We start from the raw sequence: 26408 nt of genomic DNA, 5'->3' as shown, positions 1-26408 counted from the left end.
GGATTGGAGACTTTTTATTGACAGTTCTAAAAGGAGCTTGAAATGTGTTCTTCTTCATAACGGAAACAAGTATGGTTCAATTCCAATCGGACATTCTGTACAAATTAAAGAAGAGTATGAAAACATTAAGACTGTTCTAGAGAGGTTGCAATACCATGCTCATGAATGGTTAATTTGTGTGGACTTGAAAATGGTAAACTTTCTATTGGGCCAGCAAGGAGGGTACACAAAATACCCCTGTTTTCTGTGCTACTGGGACAGCAGGGCTACAGCAGACCATTGGGTGAAAAAGAATTGGCCACCAAGACATAGTTTGACGCCTGGTGACAAGAATATCATTAACGATCCTCTGGTTGACAGGAAAAACATTGTCCTTCCTCCTCTGCACATAAAACTTGGTATCATGAAGCAATTCGTCAAGGCTCTTGATCATAGTGGAGAGTGTTTCAGATATATATGCTCAACCTTTCCAAGTCTTAGCGACGAGAAGAAAAAGGCAGGGATTTTTGATGGACCTCAAATAAGAACACTACTCAGAGATCCACACTTCCTTGCAACAATGACTGAGGCACAGGCAAGAACTTGGAATGCTTTCTCTAATGTGGTGCGGAACTTCTTAGGGAACAAGAAAGCGGACAACTATCAAGAAATTGTGGAAGAGCTGCTCTTGAGTTTACAAGCACTTGGATACAGAATGAGTATCAAGGTTCACTACTTACACAGTCACTTGGACGAGTTTCCAGAAAATCTGGGAGAAGTGAGCGAGGAGCAAGGGGAGCGCTTTCATCAAGACATTAAAGTAATGGAAGAACGTTACCAAGGTCGATGGGACTCGAACATGATGGCGGACTACTGCTGGAGTTTGATGAGAGACATTCCAGAAGCTGTACATAAGAGATCGGCCAAAAAGAGGAAGTTTATGTAACTGTAACTTGATCTTAATACTTGCACTATTTCTACCGTACATTAATTGTTTTTTTTCACCCTTCAATGTTACATTTAAATATTATATGTGCATTAACTTTCCAATTTGATATTAACAATTTTTGGTTATAGAAAAATACAAATTATAATGCTGAAAAAATTTATGTATACATGTTTAAACCGTCAATTTTGATCCAAAAGTTTACGTTTCCCAGCAAAAGTGCAATATGGTATATCTCAAAAACCTGATGTGATAGACAAAAACCAAAGTCATATTTGGATTCTGCACCCCAAATTTACTTAAAATCCGTTTAAAAACCTTGTGCCAGAAAAATTGTGTTGCCCGGTGTAATATAACGACCTAAGTGTTTTAATACCCTTTAATAATATAACAACCTAAGTGTATTAACACCCTTTAATAATATAACGATGTAAGTGTACTAACACTAATAATATAACGACTTATGTGTATTAACACCATTTAATAATATAACGACCTAAGTGCTTTAATACTCTTTAATAATATAACAACCTAGGTCGTTATATTATTAAATGGTGTTAATACACATAAGTCGTTATATTATTAGTGTTAGTACACTTACATCGTTATATTAATAAAAGGGTGTTAATACACTTAGGTTGTTATATTATTAAAGGGTATTAAAAGACTTAGGTTGTTATATTATGAAAGGATATTAAAACACCTAGGTCTTTATATTATTAAAGGGTGTTAATACACTTAGGTTGTTATATTATCAAAGGAAATTAAAGCACTTAGTTCGTTATGTTATTAGAGGGTGTTAATACACTTAGGTTGTTATATTATTAAAGGGTGTTAATACACTTAGGTCGTTATTTTATTAATGGGTATTAAAACACTTAGGTTGTGATATTATCAAAGTGTATTAAAACACTTAGGTCGTTATATTATTATAGGGTGTTAATACATTTAGGTCGTTATATTATTAAAGGGAATTAATACACTTAGGTTGTTATATTATTATAGGGTGTTAATACACTTAGGTCGTTATATTAATAAAGGGTGTTAATACACTTAAGTCGTTTTATAATTAATGTTAATACAATTAGATCGTTATATTATTAAAGGGTGTTAATATACTTAGGTTGTTATATTATTAAAGGGTATTAAAACACTTAGGTCGTTATATTATTAAAGGGTGTTAATACACTTAAGTCGTTTTATAATTAATGTTAATACAATTAGATCGTTATATTATTAAAGGGTGTTAATATACTTAGGTTGTTATATTATTAAAGGGTATTAAAACACTTTTTTTTCTTTTTCTTTTTTTTTACTGGGATTAGTCCACCTAGGCACAGGTCACTGACCCACGTCGGGTCCTGAGGGGGCGAAAATGCAATAATAATAATAATAATAATAATAATAATAATAATAATAATAATAATAATAATAATAATAATAATAATAATAATAATAATAATAATAATAATAATAATAATAATAATAATAATAATAATAATAATAATAATAATAATAATAATAATAATAATAATAATAATAATAATAATAATAATAATAATAATAATAATAATAATTGTTTATATTCATAGAAAATGAAATTTATAATAAAATGAAATAAAATTTGAAAATTAAATAATAATAATAATAATAATAATAAAAATAATAATAATAAAAATAAAAATAATTAATAACAATAATAATAAATGATAAATAATAATAAATAATAATAATAAAAATAATAATAAATGATAAATAATAATAAATAATAAATAATAATAATAATAATAATAATAATAATAATAATAATAATAATAATAATAATAATAATAATAATAATGATGATGATAATAATAATAATTGTTTATATTCATAGAAAATGAAATTTATAATAAAATGAAATAAAATTTGAAAATTAAATAATAATAATAATAATAATAATAAAAATAATAATAATAAAAATAAAAATAATAATAATAATAAATGATAAATAATAATAAATAATAATAATAAAAATAATAATAAATAATAATAATAAATAATAAATAATAATAATAATAAAAAAAAAAAATAATAATAATAATAATAATAATAATAATAATAATAATAATAATAATAATAATAATAATAATAATAATAATAATAATAATAATAATAATAATAATAATAATAATAATAATAATAATAATAATAATAATAATAATAATAATAATAATAATAATAATAATAATAATAATAATAATAATAATAATGATGATGATGATGATAATAATAATAATTGTTTATATTCATAGAAAATGAAATTTATAATAAAATGAAATAAAATTTGAAAATTAAATAATAATAATAATAATAATAATAAAAATAATAATAATAAAAATAAAAATAATTAATAACAATAATAATAAATGATAAATAATAATAAATAATAATAATAAAAATAATAATAAATGATAAATAATAATAAATAATAAATAATAATAATAATAATAATAATAATAATAATAATAATAATAATAATAATAATAATAATAATAATAATAATAATAATAATAATAATAATAATAAAAACAATAATAATAATAATAAAGAACCATAAAGAAATAAACAAATAAAAAAAAGATCAAAAGTAAGAAACAATATATGTATGTTTTGTTGTCAATAGTAAGAGAAACAATTGAGACCCTGCAATTGTGTGTAAATGAGGTTGCTATATTGTTAGTGTTAACACACCTTGGTCGTTATATTATTAAAGGGTGTTAATACACTTAGGTCGTTATATTATTAAAGGGTGTTATTAAACTTATGTCGTTATATTATTAATGTTAATACACTTAGGTCGTTATATTATTAAAGGGTGTTATTAAACTTATGTCGTTATATTATTAATTTTAATACACTTAGGACGTTATATTATTAAAGGGTGCCAATACACCTATGTCTTTTTATTATTTACGAGTGTTCTTTTATAATAGGACGTTATATTATTAAAGGGTGTTAATACACTTAGGAAATTATATTTTTTAAGGGTGTTGATAAATTTATTGGTGTTAATTACCTTAAAGGTGTTACTACATTTGAAGATGTCATTACATTTGATGGAATTACTGTATTTCAAATTTTTACGATGGAGTGAGAATGAGAATATTGGCGAGAGGGAATCTGATTGCATTATTAATAAATTTTGTACAGGAAATCCTTTGTTCATGTCAGCTTTGCTAAATGGACAAATGTTTCAGTATCTACTTGTTATCATAATCACAGATGACTTGAGCACTATTAGTAACGGTGTAACACTTGTTTCTGTCACACAGGTGCTAGACCGTAGGGGTCAGTGTTACTTGTGTTTAGGGAAGTTCACTCTCGCCTTAAACGCTTTTACCGAGGCTGCCGAAGCCCTAGCTACATCAAGTCTTGACCACAAGAAACAGGAACTATGGAAGAACGACTTGAGGATGAAGATTCACACATGTGAGGAGAAAGTTGATGGAGGTTAGTGAAAAACTTCACGTGTTCATTATTGAGCCAAGGAGTATGACTGGTAATAATTTAGGTGTGTGTGTGTGTGTGTGTGTGTTTGGTATGACTGGGGTTTGTTATTAAAATGGATGGTAATGCAGTGGAAGGGCCCCTCAGAATTCCGAACCACCACAAACAAAATTAATAAGTATTTACCTTGATCGGGACTGGAGATTTCTGTGACTGGGGATAAACAAACACGCTGGCAGTGATATCGCCTATATTACATTGATAGCACCCGCTTACAACACTAAGAAAATGATAGTAACTATTACAAGAGACACTAGATTAATTTCTCGACATGTCTTACATCGCTAGGCACAAATGCTAACAGCCCAATAATGAAATAACAAAAGATATTAATGGCACAATAGAAAATACATTAATTACATCAGACAAAATAATATTAACCCCTGAGGAATATCAATCCTAATTTAGTTATGCTACACAGGAACATGGATCAATCATAGCATGTCTTGAATGACCCACAAATAATATTACAGAACCCAAAAATTGTAACTACTAACCTGCTCAGTAGCATGCACCCACACGAAACTCCAAAGCTCTGTTTTAACCGAGAAAATAACTCATGACTCGTCAGGTAGGCGGCTTTTCCGCTTATTTCCATACTCCTGGGTTCATGAGTCACGAGTGCATTCCTCCACCAATACCCGTATACATGCTTCACAACATTTGCCCAGAATACACCATCACCTCAAGTGGTACTACAGCACCAAATAATTCTTTAAAAGACACTCCTATGTCCAGCGTGTGCGATCAACCAAAAGGTCGTTGACCCTACACTGGAGAGGTGAATGTACCAATTAACTACTAGTACCCTGGAAATTTAGCACTCACTAGCACCAAGGGGATTTCCGGCTCCCCGAGTTTGACCATTCCGTTCACTCACTATGCACCCAGGGCAAGTTCACTCTCCATTACTTTATAGGAGGGGAAACAGCGACAGTCAATCAAGCCCAGTTAGGTCAGGTCAAAGTACAACCAAGTGTACTTTGCCCCAGCTAGAAGGGAAATCTAGTGTTCCCGTTGACTAAGAACATCCCTTAGTTGATTTGGTAATATGTGAGCTCAGGCATGTTTTGTATCCGTCTAATAGTGGGGCAGCTAAATGCAATTTTTCAAGAGAATCATGCAAATGGTGATACAAGCACCAAATTTGGCATGGTAATTCTCTAATGGTTACTAGTCAAGTCTGCCTGATTGGCCATTTGAAAATCCAAGATGGCCGCCATAATGACCTTCAAAAGTAGATTTTTCTTATAGAAATTGATGTAGTTGGTCAATCTGAGTGGTCTTGGTGTCGACATGTATGTTTTCAACCATGCTCAGATGATCTTTTTATAGTTTTAAGTCCATTGTAACGTTTTTATCAACATAAAATAACACGTTTAGTAAAAACAAAAAAAAGAACTTACTAAAAAAAAAAAGGTCTCACTATTAGCACTGGTTCCTGTGACTTCTCCTGACAGTACATCTTTGTGCATTTACTGCTGTTCACATATGCAGCTGCAATGTGCTGTGCAGGAAAGTCCAGAGCGAAAGCATTTGCATCTCTGGTTGCAGTCTTTCTTACAGGAACATTTGGTCAGCTCCTGACAGCATGTCGCAATCGGGGGAGGAGTCGTCCAACGTATCTGTCATGCCTCTCCCATCTGGGTCCATCCCCAGTTGACAGGACTACTGGTTTTTGGAGTGGAGATTGTTGCTTGGCCCCAGATGATACCAGCCTGGTAGGCAGCCCGCTTTGCATGTTCCTTGAGGACTGCCTGGGTTGGTGGAATGGAGTCATATGGTCTCTGCTTGTAGGAAAAGAGATTTAGTCTTGCCTCATCTACACCAGTGGCTGCACTAGATCTGTCGTACATGAGGACAACAAATCTTTCCAGCTTCTGCAGGTCAACATCAGCAACTGTTGTTGGACATTAGCTGAGTTTGGTGAATGTTTCTAAAACTTCATCACAGACATTACATGTCTGCCATGCAGATTTTTTTCCTTTCCCACGGAAGCCAGACACAACGTCACAGCCAGTGAAAGCATGAAAGTATAGGATCCCACTAGCTTTCTTAGGCCCTATCGCAGAAACTACATCATGAACTGGAATCCATCGATGACTGGCTCCTTGGCCAAAGGCAATCCACATGTTATCAAGACCAAGCTCCTGTAGTGATGGCAGTACAGATACTGCTATGACGACCACCTCAGTGTCATTGGCTTTGATGATGAGGGACTTGCTACCTTCCATTGTTACATCCCTAGCATGCACAAATATTCGTGTGTCTGCTTCCTCATGACAGCATGGAGCCACAACTTCTAGGGACTTCTCTGTGTTGCTAATGGCATCTTCTCCCTTTGTCACAACCACCGTGCTTGTCGTCTGTGCTTCACACATTTTCTCCGCGAGAAAATGGAATAGTTCTGTCTTGTTTTTGTCATCTCGCAGAAAGCTTCTCCAGTTTTGGGGAGTCTTACTGGTACCTGTAACTCTTCTCCTGATCTCCTGTCCTCGTTTCGACCTGGCTTCAGACTTCAGACTTGACTTTTTATACACATCAAACACTACATCCACCCTATTGTATTTGGCACCATAAAATCCACTTAGGGCAGGATGTCTTCTCTGGCATAGGCATCAAAAGTCTTTGAGGTGCGTGGAGGCAGGGCATTGATCAGTGCTGAGCCATCTATGATGATAGCATTTCCATGTGGTTCTCTTTCTGTAGCATTCACTTGTGCTTGAAGAATTTCAGCCGGCTGTGACTTCTGACATGTATGAAGCTTGCCATTGTCACTGAGGGAGGCAGGAGCTGACTGGTTCTCATGCTTGAAGAATTCTTGCAAGTCATACTGTCTGTTCTGACTGGAGATGAAGAGTCGCGAGAACAGCTGACAGTCATCTTTCAGTACCTTCTCTTTGGAACTGCTAACAACGTGGTCATGTTTGAAGAAGGAGGCTCTGTTTTTCTTGATTGGATGGTAGAACAGACATTTACCTTCATTCTTTAGTCCCTCTAAGAATGACAAGAATTGCTCTTTTCCTCTGTCATGGTGTGTACCAACCATTTTAACAATATCTGGATTTACAATGTTGTTCGTGTCTAACACCAGAAGGTCAGATGACTCTCCTTGGAAAGGGTTGCCCATCTCCCGCAGCACCTTGGAATGTGCTTCCACCTTCTCAAAGAAAGATTTCTGTGCATTCAGGGTCTGCTCATGATGTCGGCTGCTGGTGGTGGTTCCATCTTTTGCACCTGACGCAGCTTTATATCCAGCAACAAGACGACTCACTTCAGGTCCAGCCACCACCCACCTACGAAGTGCTGCTGGGTCCTCAGTCAACCCAATTGCTCCTCCATCGAATTTAATCACTGCATTCTTTTGTTCATGGGCTTCATCAATAGCAATGGCAGAGAACTCTCTTCCTGACTTGTGGACAACAAAGTTCCCCTTGCACTGTAGAACTCCCTCGCTACCTCTGGATGTGGTTGCTCAAGGCACATCATGTCTCGAAGGTGAATTGGAAGCCATCGGGCATAATTAACATTGTTGTTCGCAAAGAAGTAGGGGATCAGCTCTGAGAGTGCTTCAAGGTAGAGTTTGAAATTGCCTTTCCTGAATGAGCGGATCAACATGAAGATGGTGAGCTCCATGTCCAGCACACGGTTCCAGAATTGGAACTCTCAAGCCTCCGTTGTTTACACCAGTCTACAAAGCTCAAAGTTGACCTTTCAGACTCATCAGAGCAATAGTCCTGGTATGCCTCCTTCATCAGTTTGTACAAGCTGCATGCTGTGACTTGATGTGCTAGTCTTGTCTTAGTTACACTTGATACAGACAGAAAAGACTCTGCTGTACCAGATGAAGCCACTCCTGTTTCAACAAGGGAACCGATCCAACCACTGTCTTGTAGTAGCTCTTGTAACCGTCATCTCCTTTTTTGGCAGGATTTGCATGTGGAGACGTAAGATCTACCTTCTTATCCTGTTGACAAAGACAACATTTTGCCCAGTCAGTGAGGAATGATTTGTTGGTAGATTTTGTGTCCATAACTATTTTTTATCTTCAGGGCCGAGGGTTTATCCCTTTACCACCCTAATGAGCACTTTCTTGTATGGGATACAACTAGGTTCATGCCTTTTGCCCTACACCTAGTCCGATCGTTCATCCAGTGCCATTAGTCCCGTGCGATCTGTACACTATCCAGATAACTAAAACCCCGTTATCCTTGGCTCGGCTCTCCCGCGCTGGCACATCCTGTAAATTCAGGTGCGGCTGCTTAACTGATTTGGGGTTGGTTAAGCAGCATTTGGACACTAAGCTGTTGCAGTATGACATAATTTTTCTTAGCTGACACTGAACCCCATGCTGGGTTGCACAGCAGTGATGTCACCACTGTGCCCTGGTAGTGCCCGACAATCACTCCCTCACGTGCAGAGACCCTCTGCATGCTACCCTCACCTAGTTGGAAAAAAACATAAAACCAGTACATAAAACCAGTCATAAATAAGACAAATATGTATCTGAGAGTATCAGAAATAGAAAAAAAAATCATCTGAGCATGCATGAAAACATACATATCGACACTAAGATCATTTAGATTGACCAACTACATAAATTTCTATAAAAAAATCATCTTTCGGAGGTCAATTTGGCAGCCATCTTGAAAATGGCAGCGATCTTGGATTTCCAAATGGCCAATCAGGCAGATTTGACAAGTAGCCCCTAGGGTATGATCATGCCAAATTTCATGCTTGTATCACCATTTGCACGATTTTTCTATTATCCGCTCTACTACTAGGGACTTGATCTCACTCTCCCCTACTGTATATATTTTTTTTGTCAAGTATTTCTCCTTAGTCTGTACTCACACCTGAAGATGTGAATTACACGAAAGCGCTTGGGAACTTCGTGTTTTCTTGTTTCCTTGTGGTTATCAGCAATCAACATATATATATATATATATATATATATATATATATATATATATATATATATATATATATATATATATATATATATATATATATATATATATATATATATATATATATATATATATATATAGATAGATAGATAGATAGATAGATAGATAGATAGATAGATATTGATCAAACCACACAGGAAAAAGGGAAACACTGGAGCACCCTAGCTTTCGTCTTTATTCAAGACGTCTTCAGAGGCAACTGAATATAAAGGGACTTAGAGAGGCTTATATACAAGGGATGAGGTCTTGGTCAATAACATGCGATCCACTAATCCACACACCACCTCCACTGAAAACGAAAGAAGAACTTATAAAAATACTTCCAAAGCATATTTAACCTTGGGCCACTGACAAATAAAAATATGTGATATATTAACAGTTTTGTACTGACCAAACAGTATATAGGGATTTTTATTTTATTTTTTTGCCTGACCCTTGCCAAAGCTTCCATTTGTTACTAAAAACACTGTGTGTTTAGGAAATTACCTTCTTTAATCAGCAAAGTCTTGCAATAGATACTGCACCATTTTTTCTTTCTTTTGTTATATGGCCGGGTACTCCTGTACAAGAGGTACACCGCGCTCAGTAATTTTAGTTTAGTTTAACAAGTTTATTGACAAACTTGGAGTACAATTTGCCTATTCTGAGTAATTCAGTCAGATCTTGACACTGAGGGTGGTATCACTTCTCACTGCCACGCAGGACAGAGGTTCATACACAAAGAAATATATCATATTCATTATCAGTATATATAGGTCAGAGTCATGTGGCTGATGTCACTGTTCACTACCATGCAGGACAGTGGTTCATATACATTGGACGTCATATTCTAATTGAAGACTAATCAGTGTGGTCATTCGTTAGAGCCAATGTTTTTGCGATTTCTTTTACTTTTATGTAAAACTCATTACTGTCCCATTTGGAGTTTTTTGTCGTAAAGGGTACCAGTGTCGATTCTTTTATGACATAAAAATCAACAGTGGCTCATTTGAGAAGTTCCCCTTTTCCTTCAATCTCTGCCATGGCCTTCACCATCCGATCTTTAATGCCTGGGCCACATCATCATCGAAGAAAGCGAGGCTCATCAATTCTTCTGACAAAAAACACAAATGGACCTTTGCGTAGAATAAGATCGCTTTGCAGGTCTTTTGCAGCAAGTGGGGCTGTTGGCTAAGCCTACACACAAATTCTGGCAAAGAAGATGCAAAGATTGTGAAGTCCTGTCTCCTCCCGTTTGGAAAGTTTGAATTGCGATCGAAACATCCAAACTTTAAAAGCATAAACGACCTTTGCCCCAGGAGCTACAAATCGTGGGCCACAAGTAGGTACAGAGCGTAGAAATTTTGATGTGAGCTCCAAAAGTTCCTTGTGGTCATCTTGGTGATGTTCTTCAATCAGTGCATTGTGGCCAAACTTCAACACATCTTCCCTTACGCCAGTAGCGGTTTCAGTGACCTGTTGGTCTTTAAGCGTTCTTTGTCGATGTTCATCCAGTGGGATTGAAACCGTTTGAAGACAAAGATTTTTGGGGAAGAGGAAGTACCTATTGCTTCAATGGAAGCAGCACCAGTTACTAGCTCAGCTCAAGGATGTGGTGTCGACAACCAATATGCAGTAAGTCTCGATCAAGTAACTGCTCTAAATTCATGCATGCTCCATTGGTACAGCAAGTACTGGAGCTTGTAATGTCGAAGCACATTCCGCTAACTCGGTTTTCAGCTCCCCACTGTTCAGAGCCTCAAAAACAGCACTCGCTTGAGCATCACCGGTGCCTGAAGGAAGTTTTGGAATGCTGAGCAGCTGGGAGCTTCCTTTGCTTGATACAAAGATGGCCAAGAGATCAATACTTTCCTTTTCAGCCAATCAGTTAATTGCTCTGCTGTCAATTTCCATTTTCTCACCTTTTATTCAGTCCCTCGTCGCTTCTCTTCCCTTTTTTTCAGATGAATATCTCGACTGATGCCATTGCACTCTGACTGGGGCTTCTCTCTCTGTGCAAAAAAAAAAATTGTCCTCCTCAACTGTGTTTATTTCAAGTGTAACATCATGTATATATATATATATATATATATATATATATATATATATATATATATATATATATATATATATATATATATATATATATATATATATATATATATATATATATATATATATATATATATATATATAATCAACGAGCTCACCAGCCAGGACTCGAACCCTCGACCTTATGTGTGTGACCAGGGATTGCTACCATCTTGCTACAAGGACACTAAAAGCAATCCTAGACTTTGTTATATTTTACACAAAGGCTGTTCATCGAGCTGATGGTGCCGTGAACCTCCAATGGGGATTGCCCGTGCCACTTACTGTATGTGGTGGGAGTAGCATTTTACGGAATCCAGCTTGGTATGAAACACGAGGTACCATATATATATTTCATTTAGTCCATATAGCATGCGGACTTCAACATATAATCAACGACCTCACCAGCCAGGACTCGAACCCTCGACCTTATGTGTGCGACCAGGGATTGCTACCACCTTGCCACAAGGACACTAAAAGCAATCCTAGACTTTGTTATATTTCACACAAAGCCTGTTCATCGAGCTGATGGCGCCGTGAACCTCCACATAAGTGGCACGGGCAATCCCCATTGTAGCTTTTAACGCGTTGTCATCTGTAAGATGGCTGTTATCTATGGAGTTAGTGCCTGTTAGGTTTTTTATTTTACTCCAGAAGAGTTTTGGAATGTGATAGCCTGCCTCTGTGTTTGTGATTAGCTGGTTCCATTTGTCGTTGTGTGATTGTTTAGATATTTCTTTCAGTTCTTCCTTTAGGTTTCTGAAAAGAGTTATTGTTTCTTGGTTCCAGTCGTGTGTGTTTGTATGTTCTAGTAAGCTATTCAGTCTTGTCTGGATTATCTTATGTTCGTATGTTAATTGTGCGTGGGGTAGTGTACGGTAAGATTCTTGGGGGTGTTGTTTTCCATGGCTGTGGTGACATTAGTGTACCATGTTTCCAGGGCAATGTCAATGTCTGTTGTGTTTTTGTTGTGTAGATGTATTTGTTCGTTTGTGTCGAGGTTTTGCCTTAAAACCCTCCCAGTTTGCTCTGTTAAAAGAGAATTTGAGGATGGAGGGGATGTGTATTGGTGATGTTGATAGAGTGATAATTATGGGCAGGTGATCGCTAGTGGTGGGTGGTCCAGGTTTCATGTGTGTATTCAAATGGTATTGTCTATTGGTCAGAACTATATCTGGCTTCCCGGTGTTTCCTGCAGCTATGTAGGTTTCGAAATCTGGGCCAAGGTGTGTGATATTGCCGTTTTCTAATAAGTCGTGTATTATCTTGGGTTTCTGTTTCGGTGTCCGAGCATGGTGTGCCTCGCGTTTAAGTCTCCCATAAAATACGCTGGTGTGTTATGTCGCATTAGTTTTAGTAATTCACCTGTCGGGAATGTTTGTCGTCGGCAAGGTAAATATGTTGTACCAATTGCTATTGGGCTTTTAGTTGTATTGATTTCGACTGCTAAGAAGTTGGTTTGGCAGTTGTCTTTGAGCTTGTATTTGATGTTTCTTTTGAGGGCTATTACTGCACCGTCGCTAAATTCGTCGTGTATGTTCAGTTGATGTGTATAATAGTTGAAGAGTTTTATTTTGTCAGTGTTTTTTCGTCCTTGTGAATTTATGAGAATTATGTCTGGGTCTATGATGTTGTTTATGTTTGTTAGTTTTGTTTTTCATGTAAGTGTCCAAGCCAGGATGTTGTGTTGTATTATTTTCAATGTTCTGTTTTGTGTAATTGTGGGTCGCGGGAACTTGGTGCTAGTTGTTTGGTTGCTCGGGTTTCTCCTGTAAAGTGTCTCTGTCTCTCTACCTTCAGTCTTGCTCTTTCTTGAATTCGTTAGGTCTACCCTCTCGATTTTATTATGTTTGTATGTATATTATACATGTACTCCATTTATATACATTACTTATTTAGCCTAGCCAGCAGCGTGTGGCAATGTCTTTATCATGTCATCACATGCTTAGATAATGTGCCTGGCGACATCTGGAAGCTGCTAATGTATCACTTGCCACATGTCGCCTGAGAGGTCAGTTGACCCATAGAGAGAGTAGGGGAGTACCGTCTTGCTTGTACCTGTGCAGATCCAGCAAATAGAACCTACAAAGAACTCTACAGGTGTTTGTGTTCGCTCCTGTAGTTAGAACTGAGTACCCAGATCATGTACATGGCGCAGTGAGTTAATTGACTGGATCAGTGCAAGTGCTTTTGTGTAAAGTTTGTTTGCAAGACCGGCGCATGGAGTCTCCCACTCGCCAACCGCCAACACCTCTCCCCACAAGAACTGGATTTGAATTAACAGCAAGTTTGAGGAGTGTTGCAGTGACAGCAAGTTTCTGTGAAGTGTTATAAGTGCCTTGTGTGTGCAGTATGTGGTGGATGTAATCCTAGACAAGGTTCTTGAAACTCCAGGGCACGAGCAGTAGATATATTCAATAAGTGTACAAGACTGGGCGTGATAGCCAACCGATACAGGAGCGATTACTAGGGACCCCGGACCGTAGGTAGGCCGGAGCCGATCTGAGGGAAATTAGCTAGCTAGGCAAGGAGAGTTGCTAGACATTACTAGGACAATAAATGAGGTCTTCTAATTACTCGACTAGCGCGGTACAGACATAGTACATCGGGACATAGTAAATGGACATAGGCATTAGACATAAGCATAGACATCAGACATGCTATAATAATATGTAGTAATACAGACATGTGAATAAATGGTACAATGAATGGTAACAAGAGTCCTGGCGTCAGGCGTGTTCACATATCTTGGTATGTACATATCTATACACCTCCCTCCCCCTTTACGCTCGTAGTGCAATCTCGAGCGGCTACGGACTCTTTTTCCATGAGTCGGGGGGAGCGGCGAGGGACAATGGGAGGATCAACTGACGACCTTCGTTCCTGGTCTGGGCAAGGGGACACAGGGGACGGGGAGGAAGGTTCGTCACTAGAGGATGGCACTGGGCGGAGGTGGCGTCTGTTTCGCCACCACACACGACCACTGGGGAGGCGGACTTGGTACGAACGAGACTCGCCACGGCCCATGACGACCCCGACCTTGTCCCAGCGGTGTGACGTCGGGTCCTGGATTCGTACTTGCTGGCCGACGGTCAACCTGGGAAGGGGGCGGGCGTGGGCGTCATAGTGGCTTGTCACTTGGGCCATCCGGGCAGCCTCACGGCGGTCACACTCGTCCGCCTTGATCTGCCATTCATCTAAGAAGGACTGGGGGTGGGCAGGCACACAAGTACGAAGGGGGCGGCCATACAACACCTGGGCAGGAGAGCGTCCGGCAGGGGTAGGGGTGTTACGGAGTTCCAGTAGGCCCCTGTCGAACTCCTCGCAGTCCAGGTTCCCCGTCGGTGCTGTCTTGAGGATGAGGTATTTTACGGACTTTACCGCTGCCTCGGCGTGGCCATTCGCCTGCGGGTAATGAGGGGAGGTGACGATGTGGTGGACGCCCCAGCGTTCGGCGAAGCTCTTGAACTCGTGGCTATTGAACGGGGGCCCACCGTCGGTTCGGAGGCGGAGAGGCACTCCGACTTCCCGGAAGAAGCAACAAAACATCCGGATGACCCTGGAAGAGGTGGTGTCCCGACCACAGGGAACTACCACGGGCCATCCAGAGAGCCTGTCGGCGACCACCAGGAAAGACTTTCCGGCCACATTAAAGAAGTCGGCGGACACGGACTCAAAGGGCCGCTTTGGGAGGTCATTGCACAGGTACGGCTCTTGTTGCTGGCTGGGCTGGAGTTGCTGGCAAGGCTCACAGGCCTCAACCGTGCTCTTAATATCGGCGTCAATACCAGGCCAGAAGACGGTCTGACGGGCTCTGCGCCTGGTGGCTTCAACGCCGCGGTGGCTGTCATGGAGGCGGGATAAGGTGCGCCGGCGGAGGGCAGCGGGAACGACGATCCTGGGGCCGTACAACACCAGCTCTCCGTCCGCATAGAGGCTATCCCTTAGCTTCCAGAAGGGGAGGGCGGAGGCGTGAATGTCGTAGCGGTTGGTGGGGAATCCAGCGGAGACGTAGTCGAGGAGTTGGACGTATGCCGGGTCTTGAGCGGCGGCGATGCGAAGCTCCTGGAGAGTCCTATCGTCTTCGATGGAGGGCGTCGTCGTCGTCTTGTCAGCAAGAGAAGTGGCTGTGTGTGTCACTAAAGACCGAACGTGAGCAGCGGCCGTGGTACAGTCGACTTCATCTTCAGGTGTGGGGCGACTAACAGGGGCTCGGGAGAGGGCGTCTGGTATGCACAGAAGCTTCCCGGCGCGCCACACAGCTGTAAAGACGTAAGGGGCGGTCTTCTCTTTGAGACGTTGGAGGCGAGGATTTTCGATGGCGTCCAACGTGTAGTGATTGAGGATGGGTATGAGCGGGCGATGGTCCGTCATGAGGGTGAAATGCCCAAGGCCGAACAGGTAAAGGCGGCACTTGGCCATAGCCCAGGCGACTGCCAGCATCTCTAGTTCGATGGTGGCGTATCTGGTCTCCGTGTCCGTCAAAAACCTGGAGCCACACTGAACTAAGCGCAGTCTACCCTGGCCGTGGTCTTGAAGGAGGGCATATCCGAGGCCGTATAGACGGGAGGCGTCGGTCTGGAGGACCACTGGTAAGGACGGGTCGAAGGGTGCCAGGACTGGTGGTGACAGCAACGCCTTCTTAACATTCCTGAACGCTAGGTCGTGGTCAGGAGTCCAGAGGAAAGAGCGCTTGGGGCTCATGAGGGGGCGTAGAGGTTGGGCTGATGTGGCGATTTTAGGGGAGAAGTCGGCCAGCTGATTTACCAGGCCCATAAATGAGCGAAGGTCGGTCAGGTTCGCTGGAGTAGGGAAGTCCCTGATGGCCTTGACCTTCTCCTCATCAGCTGAGATCCCCTCTGGCGAGATGTTGTAGCCGCAGTAGTTAACTTGGGGGGCGGCGACCACAAATTTATCTTTGTTCAGGGTGATACCATGGGCACGACATCTTGTGAGCATCAGATGAACTCGGTTCAAGTGGGCCGGGAGATCATCGTCGAAGAGCAGGATGTCATCTACGACCTTCACGCAGTTGGTGACACCCTGCAGAGCCATATCCCCACGGAGGCAGTACGCATCCCCCGTTGCTGCGAAGCCCATGGGTCCGCGGCAGTGTTGGAAGCGGCCGTGGGGCGTGATGAATGTAGTGAGGTGGCGATCTTCTTCCGCCAGGTCGACTTGCCAGTACCCATGTAGTGCATCCGCCGTGGTAAAGAACTTTGCAGACGGGGTGACGCTGCGGACTGCTTGGATGGGCGTAGGCGATGGATGGGCGGGACGGGAGACCTGCGAGTTGAGATGGGTGAGGTCCACTGTGATGCGAACACCTACAGGCTTGGGTGCCAAGACCATAGGGTGGCACCACTCGGAGGGCTCCTCACCGGCGTGTCTGATGATCCCCTGCTGCACCAGAGAATCGAGCTCCGCCTTCACCTTGTCCCGTATGGCAAAGGGGATAGGCCTGGGTGTGTGGATGGCGAAAGGCGTCGCGCCAGGCTTGAGGTGGATTCTCATCGGGGGGCCTGTCATCTTCTTGAGCGGCGTCTTCTGGAGGTCGGGCTTGGAGACAAGGACGTCGCTGAACTGACGAAAAAAGAACTCCCGGGCGGCAGCAGGTGTGGTCATGGCTGAAACAGGTATCTCTGCACACCTGTTGAGGTGTGTCACAGCGAGGATGGGCTTTGGGAACTCGGATGAGACGATGGCCAAGTCCTGACAATGGCCACATGACAAGAGAGGGGTTTGGATGCCCTCATGGACGTGGACTGTGGCAAGGCAAGACTTGGGACCGAGCTGTAGTGTTGCCTTGAAGCAACCCAAAGGTGGAGACATCGGGGACCCGTCCGCTGTGAGCACGTCGTTCATGGCTGTGGGTGACAGGCTACTCCTGGGGATGTTGAGGGCGTCCAGGTGTGTTGGTCCAATCACCGTGATGTCCGCGCCCGTGTCAGGTATCATCAGGAGGTTGGAAGAGTTGGTACCGTAGGACAGACGAACATTGACGGGCTTGGGGGACCTGTCACTCGAGGCATCATCCACGCGTCGGCATCCTTTGTTGTTCTTGGGAGACGGTGGTGTGGACGTTCTGTCGGGCTGTAAAGAGACGTTTTGACCTGGAGATGGAGGCTTCTTGGTGGACCTGCAACACTTGGCGAAGTGTCCTTGCTTGTTGCAAGCGTTGCATGAGGCCTTGTTGGCAGGACATCGAGTTGTGCGGGGCCAATGGCCTTGAAACCCACAGTTTCGACATGTACTATCAGCCGCAGGGCACTTTCCTGGACCATGCTGGCGCTGACAGTTTCTGCAGGATTCGGGAGAAGAAACTGGTGACTGTGACGGGGGCTGTGGAGAGGACGTCGTCTGCATCTGGCGTTGATTCCTCTTGTAGGTGGAGACGGCGTGGACTTGAGATGGCGATGAGTGTATAGCTGAGGCAGCCTCTCTTGTGGCCTCATACGACCTGCAACAGGTGACGAAGTCGGTGAGGGAAGAGGCGGCGTCGAGGGTGAGGAGTTTCTGAAGCAGGTCCTCGTCACGTACACCCATCAGCAAGATCATCTTGAGCTGGATCTCAGCACAGGTTACAGGATCGCCTGTACATAGGTCCACCTCGGTTGCTAGGTCCTTAAGTCGTGCATAGAAGTCTGAGAATGATTCCCCAGAAGCTTGTTTGCAGGATAGCAGTTCCCTACGACGCAAAGCTTCATTGCGGAGGCCACGGAAATGACTCTGCAAGGCGTTTAAAACCTCTGTCACTGACCTGGGGGAGTCAGGGGGGATGGCTAGCGTGTGCTCTAGGAGGCGTTGAACATCGAGGGAAATGCACGATCTTAATTGGATGAGTTGTTTATGAGGGGGCATTCGGTAGAGGTCAGACATGACAGCAAAGTCTTCGAAACGACGTCGCCATTGACGGTATACTTGATATGTTGCATCAGGTTGAAGAGGTGGGGGACTGGGAACTGAAGACTTGCTGTGCAGGGGTGTACTCGAGACGGCAGGCGGTGGAGGAGGCACGGAGAGGTCGACGAGAGTTGAGACTGGAGCAGGTGGTTGAGAGGGCACTGAGGTATACCCAAGGGGGATAGGTGACGTGTGAGGAGGCGTTGTCTGAAGGATAGATGAAGAGGCTGAAGCTGGCGAATTGGTTGTGGCAGCTGGTGAAGTCGTCCTCGTTGCCAGCAATTCCAATAGGTCCAGGAATTTGCGGTTATCAGCTTGGTGTTGTTGTTGAAGTTGAAGACGGTAAGCTGATTCCTCTGACTGTCTTGACAATTCCTCTTGATGTCGTTTTTCCTCCTCTAATTGACGTCTTTGGGCTTCCTTCTCTTGGGAAACTTGTAGGAAGTGGATTAACTGACGTATATCCTGGCTCCCATCCTTTGAATTTGGCGCGCCCGGCGTGTGAGGCGTGAGGGGGGGTGGGAGGGTCTGTGAGGCGTCGTCTTCCTCATAATCCTCATATAAATTTCCCAGCAAATCGTCGTGGTCAGACATCTCGTGTTTGGTATTGTTGCGATGGGAAAGACAAGGAGAATAAGGTGAAGTGCTATATTTTCGCCAATGGATTTGCTTAAGTGCAGGAACTGGCTGGCAAGTAAAAGAGTACTGACTGTAATATTTGTGAAGTGAGAGGAGGCGGCTGGCGGCGGTGTATTCCTCCGCGCGCGGGCGAGCTGGCTCAGTGGGAAGGGGACGCGGGCAGTGGCTTGCGGGCCGGCGTAGATGGAGGATGTATGCCGGAAGTGCTGTCTTGGAAACTGGGCTGGAGGCGTGTCTGCTACCTGTAGGGCTGCAGAAACATAGCAAAGAGACATGAAAGGCACTGCACTTCACTTAGGGCACTTCACAAGGTCACAAAGCACTTTAAATCCAGGGGCACTGTGGAGTATATCTTCTGGGCGGGAAACACGAGGCCGGGAAACAGACGGGGCCGGCTCTTGAGGCTTGTAAACTGTCGTGTTGGAGCTACTCAAACTGCGCCATGTGGTGGATGTAATCCTAGACAAGGTTCTTGAAACTCCAGGGCACGAGCAGTAGATATATTCAACAAGTGGTACAAGACTGGGCGTGATAGCCAACCGATACAGGAGCGATTACTAGGGACCCCGGACCGTAGGTAGGCCGGAGCCGATCTGAGGGAAATTAGCTAGCTAGGCAAGGAGAGTTGCTAGACATTACTAGGACAATAAATGAGGTCTTCTAATTACTCGACTAGCGCGGTACAGACATAGTACATCGGGACATAGTAAATGGACATAGGCATTAGACATAAGCATAGACATCAGACATGCTATAATAATATGTAGTAATACAGACATGTGAATAAATGGTACAATGAATGGTAACAAGAGTCTTGGCGTCAGGCGTGTTCACATATCTTGGTATGTACATATCTATACACAGTACTTTAAGTGTGTGCCCTTTTTCTAAAGGATTCCCCAAGGTGGAAGGCTTGTACAGGGCATTTTTAAGGAGCAGCGTTCAGCGCACCCTCCCTGTGCCGTGTCTCGAAGGTAACTGACTCAGTGCGCTCCCCCGCCTCTACACCCCCACCAGCCACACCACCTCACACATACACACACACGAATGCACAGACTGCAGTCATTTCTTTATATATATTTATATTTCATTAGCCCAATAAACACGCGGACTTCTACATTCAATCAACACCTCAACCCGCCGTGGGTTCGAGTCCTGGCGGGTTGAGGTGTTGATTATATATATTTATATATAATCTACTTATCTGTGTTTTCAATTAATATTTTTCTCATATCTCGTTGATACGACGGGCTGACCGGTCAACATTGATTTGAGATACAATATACAGATTAAGTAATTATGTCTCCTGCCTTACGTAGTGGTGCGCGTCAGACGGATGACAGCTCTACGGAGATGGATGACCAACCAGAGAGAGATGCTCCATCTCCTCCCACCACATCTCGAAGTCCTTCACCTCAATCGTCAGCCTTGTCTTCAGATATATTTGCTTTAATGAAGTTTCTGAGGGATGAAAGGCGCGAGGACGAATCTAGAACACGTGTTGAGGACGAAGAAAGGAGACAAGCGAAGGCAGACAGAGACCACCAATGGAGATTGGAAGATAGTTCACGGTTTGAAGCATTGATATCTCGCCTCACTGCTAACCAAGCCCCTGGCTCTTCCACTGCTTAGGTACCTATGTAAGGGCGGAAACGATCCTCTGGCTGGTTACCGCTGCTAACTCGCTCGTTTGCTGGTGCAGACGACACTTGGGGTGGTTGGACAGAGGTGAGAACGGCAGCGACTATCTGCGTCACCGGCAGATTCAACCCAGCCGTCCTACAATCAGTATCTAGCTACCCTGCTGTCCGTCAAATTCTGGCTGTGATCTCATCATAGGTCCTGGACTCGTGGGCTGTGTTCCCAGACCTTCACCTATCAACTGTCAACTCTCTGGTCATCTACCACTACCGCATACCACGACCGTCAATACATCTCATTCCGTCTGTGCCCCGGTGTTCTGCCATTTCAAGACGTCGCTCGAGTGTGGGACGCTTCCCTACCCTGAGTGTGCATCACCGTGTTCCAGAACCTTCCCCCAGGGTCACTGCCTTAGGAAATATTTGTTCATGGTTTGATTCTATAATTGTTTGAATCCATTAATTGCTGACTCCCATTATTTGTTTGATTCCTTTAATTGTTTGCTTCCTTTAACTGTTTGACTCCATTAACTGTTGACTGCCTTATTTGTTTGACTCCCGTAATTATTTGAGGTTTGTTGAGTGGTGTCAGTTTTGTGTTATATTTTTTATAGTAAAGAGATGCCAATCTCAAACGGTTGTTTGTTATTCCTCAGAAAACCATGGTCCTTGACTTTCCTTTATTAAGATCCTGATTAGCCTGGTAAGGGATTTCTATCCCTGAGTCGTAGGCCTTTACAAGTGGCGACTTTGCCAGGATTATCTCTGACCTTTGGTTTCTGAGGTTTAACATTCGTTCCTGTCTTGTTGTAAGTCGCCGTGAGCCCGCCACCTTGCTGTCTGTGGCCCGGAAGCAAGTGTTGTTCAGTGGTTATCCCTTCCTTCTGTTGTGCTAATTTTGTTGCTCTCCCTTGTACTTGGGGAAGTTAATTAGTGTTGGTTGGGGTGCACTGTGGATGCTGTCATAGCATTTTTGTTGTTGTTTCACCTGGTGCGGTTTCGTTACCCTGAGGTGATTCAGCTGGGCTGGGTGCGGAACGAGGTTCCCTCCAGTCGGATCAAATCATTTACTGGTCTGATTGAGCCACTAGGTGAGTTACCTTTGGCTATTTGCGGGGTAAGTTGTTTGTTTTTTTCCTTTGTTCTTGGCCTTTCGGATCATTATGTCTGCTTTTGAGGTGTGGAAAGGTCAAGCGGTGGCCCTGGGTCTGACAGGTAATGACATTGGTCAGTATGTGGTCACCCAACAGAATGCCGAGAGAGAGGAACGTCAGAGAGAGAGAGGCACGTCAGAAAGAGAGAGAGAGAGAGAGGAACGTCAGAAAGAGAGAGAGGCACTTCAGAAAGAGAGAGAGTGAGTTGGAGGAACGCCAGAGAGAAAGAGAGTTCGAATTAGCTAAGTTGCAGGCAGAAAAGGACCTAGAACTGGCTAGGATTAATGCTTCAAGTAGACCAGAATCCTCTGGCCATATACAAGACAATGTGGTAAAACCCAGCTTGCCTGTGTACCGTGAAGAAGAAGACATCGCCTCCTACCTTGTTAGGTTTGAACGGGTAGCTGAGCTGCTTGGGGTAGAGCCAGATAGCTATGCTGTAAGGTTGGGTAGCCTACTGAGTGGTAAGCCGGTAGAAATTTACACGTCCCTGTCTGCCGACGTCACCCGAGATTACTTCTTGTTGAAGCAAGCTCTCTTGCGAGGATTTTGCAAGACTTCTGACGGTTATCGTGCTGATTTCCGCAGAACGAAGATTAGAGCGGGAGAAACGTACCAGCAGTTTTCGATTCACCTGGGTCGTTTATTTCAACAATGGCTGGAGACATCAGGGGTTGAAGAAACCTTTGAGTCTCTCTAACTTCATGATATTAGATCAGTTTTTGTCTTCTCTACCTCCAAACTTGAGAATTTTCATTAAAGAACACCAGCCAGCGACGCTTGGAGAAGCTGTGCATCTTGCCGACAACTGGGCGTCTGCTCGCAACGCCTACCCCAAGTCTTCCCCTCCTGTGGTGAAGATTGCGAAGCCTCCGTCCTCCGAGGAAGCATCCCCAGGAGTACACAGGAGTAGTTCACCAGCTGTGCCGTGTCACAGCTGCGGAGAAGAAGGGCACATTCGTTCTCGCTGTCCCAGGAATCCCCTCACCTTCAAGACTGCTGACACTCATCAACCCAGCAACAAGGTCGGATTCTGTTTGGAAGACAGCAGCTGCCCCCGTTATTGTGTCAGTGGAAGAATAAATTGGTCTAGGGCATCTACTTTCATCAGGGACACTGGTTGCTCGTGCATTATTGTCTCTGAAGAAGCCCTGCCTGACGCTGACATCTCCAGCTGCCCGAAGGTTAGTGTCGCCGATTATTTAGGTCGTGTTGACCAGTTCCCTGTTGTTAGGTGCTACCTGCGTTGCCCCTATTTCACTGGTTGGTCTAATGTGGTAAGAGCTCCCATTAAATTTGCTAGTGTCCTCATTGGTAATGTTCCCGGTGTTCGTGACCCTAACGACCCGGAAACGTTAAAACTCTCCTCGCCACCAGCACCGGTCTCCTCGCCACCAGCACCAGTCCCCACGCCACCTGCTGAGGACGACGGCTCGCCACCTGCCGACGTCGCCTCGCCACCCTCTCACGCCGCCACGCCTGCCGCCAAGGTCCAAGCTGTAGGGCCACGGACGGCGAAGATGAAACGACCGCATCCCCTGATTCTGCCGAATTTGTTGCCACTGACTGTGACGCCCAAGGAGTTCGCCAAGCTTCAAGACTCGTGTGCCACTGTGAAGCGGCTAAGGGAGAAGGTGACTTCCGGGGAGGAGGATCAGGTGAGAGATGGGTCGGTTTATAAGTTTGTTTCTATTAATGGGGTGTTACACAGGTCTTGTGTTTCATCCAAGCGACCAGCCAAAGTAGGTCGGGTTTTACTTGTTGTCCCTGCTGTTTGTCGTAGTAACATTCTCTCTGTAGCTCACAAGAGCCCTCTTGTAAGGCACTGTTCTCGTAGGAAAACTTATAGGAAGGTTGCTGATCAGTTTTACTGGCCAGGTATGGGAGCGGATATTAGAGCTTTTTGTAGGAGTTGTGATCCGTGCCCACGTATGTCCGCCAAGGGTAGAGTCCGTCCTGTTCCACATGAACCCCTACCCATTGCAGAACCATCTTCTCGGGAAGCCATAGATTTTGTTGGACCGTTCTCGCCCCCTTCCTCTAAGAAGCCTAAATTACATCAAGCTAATTTGTTAAGGAAATATAATTGCAGGACCCACACTGCTCGTGTCCTTGACGACGTCTTCAAGCTGGAATTAGTCGAGGCACTACCCTGCAAGAGTTCCTGTGGAGTTCGGACGCCAGAGTCTGTTGATCTCGGTTGCCAGTTGCTGCCAACACCTGACGAGTTAGAAGAATCCTCTACGACTGGAAATAGGCCCAAACTTAAACTTGGACTGAAGTGAACTCCACGTGCAGTGCCTTGATACGGCCTTACGTTTTGGACATCAAGTTACCACCTATTCTTTTCTATGACCCTTCTTTGTTGTGCAATGTGTATTTAAGCATTTGTTGTAAGATGATTATGCTTTGTGTACTAATCTTAAGTTTTAATCTACCTTACAGTAGATTTTTGTTGGGGGAGCTGTGTAAGGGCGGAAACGATCCTCCGGCTGGTTACCGCCGCTAACTCGCTCGTTTGCTGGTGCAGACGACACTTGGGGTGGTTGGACAGAGGTGAGAACGGCAGCGACTATCTGCGTCACCGGCAGATTCAACCCAGCCGTCCTACAGTCAGTATCTAGCTACCCTGCTGTCCGTCAAATTCTGGCTGTGATCTCGTCATAGGTCCTGGACTCGTGGGCTGTGTTCCCAGACCTTCACCTATCAACTGTCAACTCTCTGGTCATCTACCACTACCGCATACCACGACCGTCAATACATCTCATTCCGTCTGTGCTTCGGTGTTCTGCCATTTCAAGACGTCGCTCGAGTGTGGGACGCTTCCCTACCCTGAGTGTGCATTACCGTGTTCCAGAACCTTCCCCCAGGGCCACTGCCGTAGGAAATATTTGTTCATAGTTTGATTCTATAATTGTTTGAATCCATTAATTGCTGACTCCCATTATTTGTTTGATTCCTTTAATTATTTGCTTCCTTTAATTGTTTGACTCCATTAACTGTTGACTGCCTTATTTGTTTGACTCCCGTAATTATTTGAGGTTTGTTGAGTGGTGTCAGTTTTGTGTTATATTTTTTATAGTAAAGAGATGTCAATCTCAAACGGTTGTTTGTTATTCCTCAGAAAACCATGGTCATTGACTTTCCTTTATTAAGATCCTGATTAGCCTGGTAATGGATTTCTATCCCTAAGTCCTAGACTTTTACAACCGACTGGTTCAGGTACCTCGTCAACGCCTTCTTCACGCCCTCCAGCCGCAACCAAAGCGGCTGCCCAACCCCCACCCACTTTGAAGCCTGATATGACTTTCCAGACTTTTCGTGAATGGCAGTGGCGGTGGATTGATTATGCTACAATGGTGGATCTCCAGAGCTTGTCACAGCCTAAACAACTCATTCAGCTACGTATGTGCCTGTCTTTGGAAACGCAGCGTGTCTTGGAACATACGTTGCAGGTGCCCCCGACTTCTTCGTTGTCTGTAGAGGAGGTACTGGATGTTCTACAATGGCACGGCACATCAAAGGTCAGCGGAATGAAGCTCTACGCAGGAGGGAATTGTTTAGCTGTAGACAGATGGAGGGCGAGACTTTTGACGCTTTCTATATACGACTCAAGAGAGCCTCGGAAGAGGTAGACATATGTCCCGGTAATCACCAGCAGTGCGAGGAGACCCAGTTGAAGCAGGTGATCCTGATGGGTGTTAAGGACGAGGAGCTTGTCCAACACCTCACCTCCCTCGACTCTTCGTCTTCTCTTTAGGATGTGTTGACAAAATGTCGCTCCTATGAGGCTGCCAGGTGTGCCACCTCTGCCATCCGAGCTTCCCCTTCAACTGTACGGGCTATGTACCAGTGCAAGAAGGACAAGAAGTCTACCCCAACGCCTTCGCCCACCACGCCCACGCCCGGCTCCTTTTGTAACAGCTGTGGTAAGCAGCACGGAACACAGGTGTGTCCAGATGCTGAGTCTACCCGCAACAGTTGTGACCGTAAGGGCCACTGGTCACTTACAGTATGGTGCCCAGCCAAACGCGTCCAGTGCAATGTGTGTGGTCGTCTGGGCCACTATGACAAGTGTTGCCCTACCAACAAACCCAAGGGACAGATGGTTCACAGATGGCCCCAGCCCTAGGTTCAATCCAAGCACATGTCACCTTTGGCAACAGGTCGTGTCAAGCCTGGATTGATGCGCATAATGGTGTCCCGACTCCTTTGCTGTCCTACAGACATTGCCAAGACTTGGCCATCATCTCCCAGGACTTCCCAAAACCTATTCTCGAGGTAAAACACGCCAACAGGGTGCACGAAGGGAGCAGCAACTACCCTGCTGTCGCCCTACCCCTACCTCTTGCCAGTGACACCTCTCCTTCGGATGCTCGGAAGTACTTCCTGAAGGAATTCAGCGACGTTCTGGTGACCAAGTCTGCTCTAAACTCCAAGCCTCTCAAGAAGATGGTAGGCCCCCCCATGAGGAGCCACTTGAGGGACGCTGCGAAGCCCTTTGCTATCTACACCCCTCGACTGGTCCCCCTGGCCTTCCGTGATGCGGTCAAAAACG

The 26408-nt window shown here is 43.8% G+C and overlaps 1 protein-coding gene across 1 annotated transcript in view; it reads left to right on the top strand.

Annotated features, from left to right (window-relative positions):
- Window positions 1–26408, top strand: part of LOC121868943 (SET and MYND domain-containing protein 4-like) — a 123838-nt gene that overhangs the window by 79830 nt on the left and 17600 nt on the right. Inside the window, exon 5 of the mRNA XM_042369975.1 lies at window positions 4240–4417. Coding sequence (XP_042225909.1) covers window positions 4240–4417 — 178 coding nt within the window. The remainder of the gene's footprint in view (window positions 1–4239; window positions 4418–26408) is intronic.

Source organism: Homarus americanus, unplaced genomic scaffold (genome assembly GCF_018991925.1).
Source record: "Homarus americanus isolate GMGI-L3 unplaced genomic scaffold, GMGI_Hamer_2.0 scaffold24694, whole genome shotgun sequence".
In the NCBI taxonomy this organism is placed as follows: Eukaryota; Metazoa; Arthropoda; class Malacostraca; order Decapoda; family Nephropidae; genus Homarus; species Homarus americanus.
The sequence above is the reverse complement of the archived record's forward strand: the minus strand, read 5'-3'. Positions and strand labels throughout refer to the sequence as shown.